Source organism: Nicotiana tabacum, chromosome 3 (genome assembly GCF_000715075.1).
Source record: "Nicotiana tabacum cultivar K326 chromosome 3, ASM71507v2, whole genome shotgun sequence".
Lineage (NCBI taxonomy): Eukaryota > Viridiplantae > Streptophyta > Magnoliopsida > Solanales > Solanaceae > Nicotiana > Nicotiana tabacum.
Genome location: NC_134082.1, coordinates 147,723,567 through 147,734,532, shown reverse-complemented (window position 1 = coordinate 147,734,532; position 10,966 = coordinate 147,723,567). Strand labels below are relative to the sequence as shown.

At 35.1% G+C, this 10,966-nt stretch overlaps 1 protein-coding gene across 2 annotated transcripts; it reads left to right on the top strand.

Annotated features, from left to right (window-relative positions):
• Positions 1-7,327: 7,327 nt before the first annotated feature.
• Positions 7,328-10,754, top strand: LOC107816624 (plant intracellular Ras-group-related LRR protein 4). Of its 2 annotated transcripts, XM_016642355.2 has the most exons (4): positions 7,328-8,693; positions 8,856-9,769; positions 9,898-10,089; positions 10,423-10,754. In XM_016642355.2, exons 1-3 carry the CDS (start codon positions 8,072-8,074, stop codon positions 10,042-10,044), a joined length of 1,683 nt encoding a protein of 560 aa, XP_016497841.2. In that variant the 5' UTR covers positions 7,328-8,071; the 3' UTR covers positions 10,045-10,089; positions 10,423-10,754. The 2 variants fall into 2 exon arrangements, with proteins under 2 accessions (XP_016497841.2, XP_075106139.1); XM_075250038.1 differs by lacking the exon at positions 10,423-10,754 and having other exon boundaries at positions 7,333-8,693; positions 9,898-10,090.
• Positions 10,755-10,966: the final 212 nt, after the last annotated feature.

Below are 10,966 nucleotides of genomic sequence, written 5' to 3'. Positions count from 1 at the left end.
TTTACCCACTCTACACCTCTCGGTGGTTCGAGTGATTTTTGCCCGAATTGACTTTCTCAAGACCAATTGGGTATGCAAATTTGCACAAGCAATCAAGGTTCAAGTCAGGTATTACTATCTCTAGGTTTAACCCTTTAATTGGGGCTATCAATCTCTTGAGTACGCTCCAATTCCTTGTTGGACCAATTTCAGAGACTTAGGCTCTCTTTCTCAAGAAGAGCCAAAGTCAACTAAACACAAACTAGTGTTTGCAGCCACCGATTCAGCAATTAAACATGAAATTAACCCAAATATCAAACACTCATAGTCAATCTAGCCCTAAAACATAAGACCCATCAATTACCCACACTAGGGTTGAGCCACAACCCTAGCTTATGGGTCTAGCTACTCATAATTGAAGAAGAAAACAAAGAAATAGATGAAGAAAAACTCATATTAATTAATTGCTAAGATAAACTAGAAGATTCAATGTTGAAATGAAGCTAAAATTGCTCAAAATAGCTAAAACTATCGAAATCACGAGCGCAACTCAGTACAAAATCTATCTGATAACCTAAAAATGGGAAAATAAGCTATTTATACTAAGCTGAAAATCTGGACAAAAATACTCCTGCGAGGCTAGTGCGGACTGCACAAAATCATGTGCGGCCACACTAGGGCTCTGAACTTGAAAATCCAACTCTCTGAACTCGGGCAATGCGGACCGCAGAGAATCGAGTGTGGTCCACATGAAATGGAGCGTGGACCGCATTGGCTTTAATCTCCAAACTGGCACTTCTCTGATCCTTAGTTATGCGGACGCACTAAATCGAGTGTGGCCGCAGTGACTCCATTGCGGACCGCATTAAATCTCATGCAGCTGCATTGCCTGTTGGCCTGGAAATCAACCTCTTTGAACCTCACTTGTGCGGACCGCACAGAATGGTGTGCGGCCGCATTGGGCCTGTTTTGCCTGAGCTTTGTCTTATCTTGGTACTTGTGCAAGTTTCACTCCTTTTTGAGATGATCTTTGACATCTTGTCACTTTGTTGATCAAACCTGCAATCAAGCACAACTTGTGAGCCTTTTGGGACTATTTTGTACAAATTTCTAATCAAAACATAAGCAAAAAGGAGTATAAAATGTATCAAAATCCCTAGTTATCACCCCCATCAAAGCTCTACGCGATCGCGACAGAAGGAAAAACCTGCAACAGTTGAAACCAAAAATCTACAACTTCTCAACTATGTATTTGGTCCGTTTAACCACCCAAAACTCACCCGAGGCCCTCAGGACCTCAACCAAATATACCAACATATCCCATAATATCATTCAAACTTATTCCAACCTTCAGAACACTCAAAACAACATCAAAACACCAAATTTGCATCAGATTCAAGCCTAAGAATCCTAAAATCTTCCAAACTCCGCTTTCAATAAAAAAGTCTATCAAACCACGTCCAATTGACCTGAAATTTTGCACACACATCCCAAATGACACAACGGACCGACTGCAACTTCCGTAATTCCATTCCGACCCCTATATCAAAATCTCACCTACCAACCGAAAAATGCCAAAATTTCAATTTCGCAAATTCAAGCCTAAATCTACTCCGGACCTCCAAAACATATTGTGATCACGCTCCTAAGTCCCAAATCACCTTCCAAAGCTATCCGAACCATCGGAATTCACATAAGAGCCCTTTAACACATAAGTCAACATTCGATTGACTTTTCCAACTTAAGCTTACTCAAAAGAGACTAAGTGTCTCAAACCTTACCAAAACCTCTCGGAACCCGAGCCAACCAATATGATAATACAAAATACAGCTGAATAAGGCAATAATAAGCAGAAATGGGGGAAAAGGAGCGGTAACTTATGAAACGACCGACCGAGTCGTTACATAGATTCTGCCACAAAGGCATTAGAAGCAGCACCAAGCCGCTCGTCTTCAAGTTCAACATGTCGAGCAATATCAAGAAAAGTTTTTATACTTTCATTGTGGGTCAAGCTAACCTTCAAATGTTCCCAACTATTGGGAAGAGGACGGATCACTACCTGAACCTGTTGCTCATCTTAGAGGACGTGACCAACACTCTTGAGTTGTGCTATCATGTTTGACATCACCCGAAGGTGTTGTTTGATGCTCTGATCATGATGCTTTTTGAAAGTGTCAAACTTGATAGTTGGCTGTCTAAGGTGGATCATAGAAGTACCCCCATATGTTCCTCGTAAGTGTGACCACATGGAATGAGCATTAGGAAATTCCTCACATTCACGAATCAGTTCATCAACCACAGAACTCACAATGATTCCACGTACAATGGAATCTCTCCTTTTCCAAGCTTTGTAAGCTTCAAGATCTCTTCTGTGTTGAGCAGTGTTACCCTCTTCTAGTTGACTTAGAACATGGTTTATACCTTCGGGAGCGTTCTGCTCATCTAGGCATGCCATATCTTACAACTCCAGACGTCGTAATTGTCACCATTTAGTTTCTCACCTTTATTTAAGTCAACCATAATACTTTTTGATGACATGTCTGTACTTAAGAGACAATCACGCAAGTTTATTTATCAATTATGCATGTGTCATACACATTCAAGCAAATTAATTCTAATTAAGGTTTCACATTTAGTGTAAAATCGAAAGGATATGTAAGTATCCAATTATCATCTACGATCTAAATATTTAACCAAAATTAGAAATTAATTTCTTAATGTGCATTAATATATATGATGAAGACTATAATCAATAGAATTTTGAGTCTTATTATTAACACCATATTCTAGAGTAATATAGAATAATAACCAATCCAAAATAGGATAAAACACAGAGATATATATTCATAATATATCAAAAATAAAACAAAGGAGTTCATAAAAAAAACTTAACTAAATTAAGTTATCATGGGAAATTTTTACCTATCTCACTCCTAGAGCCACCAAGAACTTCCATAATGGTTCATTAGGCTCAATTTTGCCATATATTTCAATAAGTTCATTCTTCCAGAAATCTAATAAAGAATGATATAAAATGACGAAGGCATCCCTTTCCTCAACACTAAGGAATTTTCTATGAATTTCATCTAATTTAATCCTTAAAAATCTGAGAAAATCAAGCAAAAAGCCAAAAGGAGCCATTTGTATTTTTTTGAAATCCTCAAGAAGTCTTCTTCTTTCCGTTTTATGTGCCCTTATTTCTCTATTCAGATTTTGCTTCATCATTGAATCATTTCTTATGACTTCAGGCTCTGAATCTGTATCAACTAGAGTTGTGATCCTCTTGCGACACATTCTTCTACTATTACTTTTTGCTCATATATCAATATCACTCCTATTTGGAGCAATTTGAGCATGTTCCCGTTCAGCCATATCTGAAATAGGAACAAGAAATCAGAAATATAGTTGTTACCATTTAATGAGACAACGTATGTCACAAATTTCTGGTAGAAGACAAAAAGGATCATAAAAGGATTTTTAAAGTTGGAAGATCCGTTTTTCACATAAAAAATATTTTCGGAAAGCCCAAAACGAGTACATCATGAATATATAAGTTTTAGGCAAAAATATTTAACAAGTTATTTCTAAAAAGCTGAAAACAGAAGCAGTTTTTCATTAGAAATATAGTCAAAAACTGCCAATCTTCAAAAAATCATATCTCACTCATTTTTAATCCTTTTTTCATATATAATATATTTTCGGAAAGCCCAAAACGAGTAGATCTTGATTATATAAGTTTTAGGCCAAAATATTTAACAAGCGATGGCCAAATGTAAAAAAATCAGAAACCGTTTTCTCTGAAATTTGTCAAAAATTAGCCAACAAAAAAAATCTCAACCTAAACTTATAAAACAACGATTTCAATACAATTTACATGAATAACTGGATCATTCAACCTGGCTCTGATACCAATATAATATAATTCGGAGCAAAAATAATGAATTGTGTACCTTAAATTCGCAGCGGATATTGTTGTTGTTGCTACCAAAAGAATCTGCCCCAAGTCTCCTTTGATTTCACTAGGAAATCAAGGTTAAAATTCACAAACTAAATATCTTTTAGTGTGATGATGTAATCTAGAAAGTCACGATTGCTTTTCCTTCTTTCTGGTTTTTCCTTTTGTTTTCTACATAATGTCTCTCGTGCACCCTCTTTTGAAGAAGACTTCCCCTTTTTATTAGGAGAGGTTGAGCAGTTATCAGATAATTGTTCCCTCTCCTTTTCAAAAAGGATTTGAACAATTATAACTGTTCCCCCTCCTTTTAAGGATAAGGTTGAACAGTTATAACACAACTGTTCATCCTTTATTTAAAAAACCAGACAATCCTTTATTTACGAGTCGGGTAATATTGGATCGGTTCGGTTCACATGGGCGACCCACGATCCCAAAAACTTACACAACCATTCAAATAAGCTGTTAAGCAGGGATGACAATGGGGCCGGACGGGGCGGATTTTGACAAAATTCACAAAAATTTCAACCCACCCCGCATAGTTACTTTTTCAGCTTTTAACCCGCCCCGCCCCGCTTAATTTTTTTTCTCTTTTTTCTCTAATTATATAAAAAAGATTGCTTTCAGAAGCATGGATTTTTTTTTCATTACCAATACGATAAAAAAAATGATACTTTTTTCTATCATTTTTTCTCTAATAAAATGATATTACATAAGTCTCACGAATACTATTTTGAAATGATAGGAAATGATTGCTCTCAGAAGCGCGGATAAATTTTTTAATCGCAGCCAACATTAAAAAAAATCCCGAATTAGAAAAACAAATATTTACAATATAGCAGTGGACTTAGGAGTAAAACAGTAAGAAAAAATGCAATAAACCCCACGTTGACACTGCTATTATAATTTCAGCCTCGTTGACTAGCTCTATTTTTTTACTATCTTTTCCTATTACAATACTATATCTTTCAAAATAAATGGGTTACTATCATTTCCTATTACAATATGATATCTTGACTTATGTAATATCATTTTGTAGAGACTTATGCAAAATAGTATTCGTGCTAGTGAAGAAGAATGTGTAATTGTAATTGAAATTAGGGGTGTACATAGGCCGGGTTGCTTCGGATTTTACAATTACCAAACCAAACCAATTGTGTCGGGTTATTAAATCTAAAGACCAAACCAAACCAATAAAACTCGGGTTTTTCAATATCGATTTTTCTCGGGTTTTCTCGGGTTTTCGGGTTTTTTCGGATTTTTTTCCGGTAAAATCTTCGTAGAACAAAATATATAACGTATGCTCAAAATATTTCTTTAATCCTAGTAAGATACAACTATATAAAGTACTATCCAAGAAAATAATACAAAATATGAGATGTGTCATGGCATTATCCTAAAATATTCAACAATAAAGACAATAAAATTATGTAATATAAATATTGCTAATTAAAAAGCCATAATAAAAATAAACATAATCTAAAAGTACTAAGTCATTCTAAAATAAATAAACTAATAAGGGAGTATTAATTACATGACTAAAAGCTAAAGCAAAATAAAAATAGGTTATGCATTTTTATCCAAATTATTGCAAAACAAAAAATATATATTCAATACATTCATGTTCGTAATATTGAATTGAATGTCTTTTGTTAGCATTAATATTGATTGTTAGCATTATTTAATTTACTAATATTAATGGCTATAAAACTTATTGGAGCATTCAACAGTTCTAAGTCCAACCTTGAAATAATATCTTAAAAGATAAAATTATGAAATTTTGTAAGAAATATTTATAAATTACATTACAATAAATATATTTATATATTAAATATATCTAAAATTTCTATATATGTAATGTCGGGTTGGTTTGGTTTCGATTTGACTTTCTTTAGTTAAAACCAAACCAAACCAATTATGGTCGGGTTTTTTTTCCAACACCAAACCAAATCAAACCAAATCATAGTCGGGTTTTTTTTTCTCGGTTTGACTCGGATTATCGGGTTGGTGCGGTTTGTTGGTTTTCTTTGTACATCCCTAGTTGAAATGATTGTTTTGTTTCAAAAAGATAAAATTTAAAGTTGTCCCGTATTAAACCCGCTCCGTTTTAAAAAATTTAAAAATTATTTTAACCCACTCTTGCACTCGCATAAGAGTAAAACCGCCCACCCCATATCAAACAAAACCCGCCCGCTCTGCCCGGCACCCGGCCCATCCCATTGTCATTCCTGTTGTTAAGTGAATTATAAAAAGTACATACGTTCAGCATGTCATAATTTCTACTAGCAAATTGCAATCGTCATGGCATGCAAGACGTAGCAACTTGATATCAAGAAGATTTTAATTTAAAACGTGATATTACTGACTTCAATCACCTTCCTACAGCGTTATTAGGTGAGAGTTATCATCTTACCGTGTGAACAACACACATACAAAGAGATAACTGTAATAAAAAATTATAAATATGATGTTATAAAACATAAAGAAACCTGAAATATAATGCCGGCAGCGCGAAGGATGATATCAAATGAAAAGGGTGTCAGTCCAGTCACAAACATCAATATCCACGGATCCAAAATTTAAATTTTATGAGTTCATTTAAGATTTTTATTATTAAATATATTATATTTTTAAAATTATTAGTCTATATCTACAATTTGTTATACTTTAGTAAATTCTTATATATAAAATCAGTTAGAAATTACAGGTTTAATTGAACCGATATCAGAAGTCTAGATCCGTCTATGCATGGGCGGAGCTAGCCCATCGAGTTCGGGTGCGGCCGAATCCAGTAGCTTTAGAACCCGTTTGGACATAAAAAAAAGTCCCTTTTTTTTTCAATTTTTTTCACTTTTTTCCGAATTCATCGTTTGTTCATAAAATTTTCAATTTTCACTTGAAGATGCGTTTTTGAAATTTTCGAAAATTTGAAAAACTCCAAAAAATTAATTTTCAAAATTTTCACTCAAATCACTCACAAAACTTCAAAAACAACCCAAAATTATATTCATATCCAAACACAAAAAATTTCAAATATTATTTTCACCTTTTTTTGGAGTTTTACAATTCTTATGTCCAACATCACTTAGTCTAACTCATGTATTTATCTTAAAAAAATTATTGAATATATATAAATTATTAATTTAAAATTTAATTATTTAAAATAACAAGAACTCCGAACCCATAAATTTCAAATCATAAATCCGCTTTGTGTCAATATCGTCACTTGCATAGAAATGCTACAAATATTTCTCCGGAAAGAAAGTTTGACAACCGTCCGAGAGAATCCTAGAAGAGCTGGGGATAATTTCGTCATTTACTTATTTATCCGAGGTCATTTCCGGAAATCTGGCCGAACCATTAGCTTTTAAGTAGATCTCCGTTAGATAACCGATCAGTCATAATTGAGTCCACCGTAGTTTTTAAATCAAATAATAATTGTCTTATCATAACTTCCCAATTTTTCTTTTTAAAACTCCCTAAAAAATTTGGTATTATTTCACTAATAATAATGCATTTATCACAAAAGTGATAGTGGTATTTGGTATTCTGTTGAGCTGTATAAATAAATTATCATACCACAATGGATGTCGTTGGATTTTCCACAGAGCCAAACAAGACTTCCATTTCTCTCTTAGAAGATAACTCATCCTCTTTTCTCTTCTTTCCTCCTCACTCTGTAGAATTTCAGAAACATTGTTGAGAGAAAAGCCACTGAATAATGTGAGTAAATTTTCTTTCCTTAAGTGGAGGTTGAAGTTTTGTTAGTTGAATTTTTTTCTTTTTTCCTTTTTTTCCCTTTTTGGGTTCATTTTCCTTTTTTTGAGTGTTTTTTCCGTGTTTTCACAACAGTTGTTTTCAAGATAGGAAAAAACGGCGAAAAATAAGCTTTCCTTTTGCATGTCTGCATATGGCCAAAGGTTTGAAATTATAGTCATCGTTGATTGGCGCTTTCTAGAAACTTGTAGAAAGAAAGAAAATTGAATTACGGTTTTTCGATTGATTTCATAAAAGCGAAATTCGTCTTTGGTTTTTGCTTTGTAAAATACAAAAGAAAGAAAAAAAGGCGAGTCGAGTCTGGTTTTTGTGGCCGTTTTCTTTTTCTTTTTTTTCTTCAAAAATTTCAGAAAATTAGTGAAAATGGGATCGTCAGGAAAGTCGAATGACGAGATTGTGGAAGAAATCATGCGAATACATCGATGTCTACCGACAAGGCCATCGATTGAAGAAGTTGAAGCTGCAAAAGCGTTAATTGGGAACCTGGAGAAAGAAGATCAGTTAAAATTGGATGCAATTACGAGGCAAAATAAAAGGAAAGATGTTCCAGAAGAGCTGTTCAGAATTTTGCAAGAGATGCAGAGGAATTTTGTTCATTTCCAGAGCAAAGAGCAGAAATGGGAGGCTATGAAACTTTTAGATCTCGAGAATGTTCACTCTCTGTTCGACGATTTGATTCAGAGAGCTTCCAAATGTTTGCCTTCTAAATCTCAGGCTAATGATAACTCAGCTTCCTTCTCCGGCAGCAGCAGCTTAAATTCTCCGGCAATTACAGCAACTGCGACTGCAATTACTCCTTCGTCCAGCTTTTATAACGCCAAAGAGCCTGTTAAAGTGGCTGAAATGTTTAGTAGAGATGATAGTTACTTGAATAAAGCAAAGGCCACGTTTCTTGTGGATGGATTTGGTGTTGGGCTTCGATCTGGGGATGCTTTGTCAGGGCCCAAGATTGTTGATTCCACTTTAAAGCCAGCAACAACTAGTGGTATGTTACATCTATTTGCTGCACCATATTTGGTTATGCACTTTTAGCAATTTTGGTTTCTTAAGTTTGCTTTCTAGAATTTGACTATATAAATTATTGTTTTGTTGTGTTGAGTCAGTTTTCTTATTTTGATCAAGAAGATGCTGGTTATTTTGTTTGTAGGTCAAGATGGTGAGAAATTAAGTTTGATTAAGCTTGCTAGTATGATTGAAGTGTCATCTAAAAAAGGAAGTCAAGAGCTTATCCTTAAGAATAAGTTGTCGGACCAGGTGGAATGGCTTCCAGATTCTATAGGGAAGCTGTCAAGTTTGATTACTTTGGATTTGTCTGAGAATCGCATAACTGTCCTGCCTACCACTATAGGGGGGCTTTCGTCATTGCAAAAGCTAGATTTGCATTCGAACAAAATCATTGAACTGCCTGATTCCATTGGAGATTTGCTTAACTTGGTCTATCTTGATCTCAGTGCAAATAACTTAAAGTTGTTGCCCGCGAGTTTTGCGAGGTTAGCTCACCTTCAAGAACTTGATCTGAGCTCCAACATGCTATCAGTACTCCCTGAGACAGTTGGCTCCTTAGTAAGTCTAAAGAAATTGATTGTGGAAACTAATGACCTTGAGGAACTTCCTCACACTATTGGTCAATGTACTTCACTCAAGGAGCTTCGTGCAGACTATAACAGGCTTAAAGCTCTTCCTGAAGCAGTGGGACGGATTGAGTCTTTGGAGATTCTGTCTGCACGGTACAATAACATCAGGCAATTGCCTACGACTATGTCATCCCTTACAAGTTTGAAAGAGCTCAATGTTAGTTTCAATGAAATTGAAGCCATCCCTGAGAGCTTGTGTTTTGCTACTACGTTGGTCAAGCTGAACATTAGCAACAATTTTGCAGACCTGCGGTCACTACCAAGGTCAATTGGGAATCTTGAGTTTCTAGAAGAATTGGACATGAGTAACAACCAGATTAGAATTCTTCCAGACTCATTTAGGATGCTCTCAAGTTTGCGGATCCTTAAAACCGAAGGAAATCCTTTGGAAGTGCCACCAGGAAACTTCGCTGAAAAGGGAGCACAGGTTTGTTTTCATTTTACTATGTTGGTGCTTTCTGATTTTTTTTTAATCCTAGTTCTTTTTTCCTAGCTATTCTTGTTGTTTTTAGATGATTGGATTACTTAATTATGCTTTGTTGCTGTGCTCTGCAGGCTGTTGTTCGGTATATGGCTGATCTGGTAGCCAATAGGGATGTGAAGGTGCAGCCGGTGAAGAAGAAGAAATCCTGGGCTCAGATATGCTGCTTTTCAAGATCCAACAAACGTCAGCGCAATGGTGGGGACTATGTTAATGCCTGATGTGCTGCAGCTTGGATACAAATGTTTGAACGCACTATACATATGGTATGCTATTTGTCCTTCTTACCAAGTTTGTTATTATGGTTTCTTAATTAGATTTCAACGTTCTTGGAACTGACCAAGCAGCTTCCAAGAGGAGATGATTCTTAGCTCGTGTGTAGGCACTGATTACTGATATATTTCTTTAACTTAATTATTCTCCTCTGCTCTTCTTATCTGTTCATTTTCTCAGTTAATAAATTGAAAGGGTGGACTATACATGCTGGTTTGCGTTAATAAATTGAAATGGTGCACTGTACATGCTGGTTTGCGTTAATTACAATAATGAAATGTAGGGTTCTAAAGGGTACGCCTCACATGCTTTGTTATCTGTTATAGGAAAATGAGCTGTGATTTGGGTGGACGAGTCAGCTGCCAGTTTGGTTGAATTCAACCATTTTTTGCCAGCAAATCAAGCCATTTTGTTGTTCCAGATCTGGCACTAATTCTTGCCACGTGTTCCTTTCGTTCTTTTTTCCTCATTTTGTTTCATTCCATGTAATTCTTTACTCCTCTGTGTTGTATCTGTGTTGTCATTCAGCTGTAACTTTTCCTCTTTGATAATGTAAAATGAGATGTAAAATTTTTATTACACGGAAAACCAGGTTGAAATTTCTCGTGTTTGACTTCCCATAAAAGTAAATTAATATTGAGTTTACCGAGTTTCATAATTTCTGATTTGATGGAATATATTTTTATTTTTTGCCTCCTTTCTGGTATTGGGAAGTCAGCCTAATATATTTCCATTATCCACTTGGGTTCTAGAACGATACATTTGTTTGGAATCTCATTATTTTTTGTAGAGGAATGTTGCTAAGGTCAAATGAGGGATGCTTAGAAACGGAGTCTTGTTAATAAAACTTTAAGGGCGGCCATGACATTG

What these genes read in the sequence shown, in the direction of transcription:
- LOC107816624 (XM_016642355.2), top strand. Translation starts at nt 8,072, where the DNA reads ATGGGATCGTCAGGAAAGTCGAATGACGAGATTGTGGAAGAAATCATG. An exon ending in AAAGCCAGCAACAACTAGTG is followed by an intron (nt 8,694 to 8,855) that starts GTATGTTACATC and finishes TTTTGTTTGTAG; the next exon opens with GTCAAGATGGTGAGAAATTA. An exon ending in TCGCTGAAAAGGGAGCACAG is followed by an intron (nt 9,770 to 9,897) that starts GTTTGTTTTCAT and finishes TGTGCTCTGCAG; the next exon opens with GCTGTTGTTCGGTATATGGC.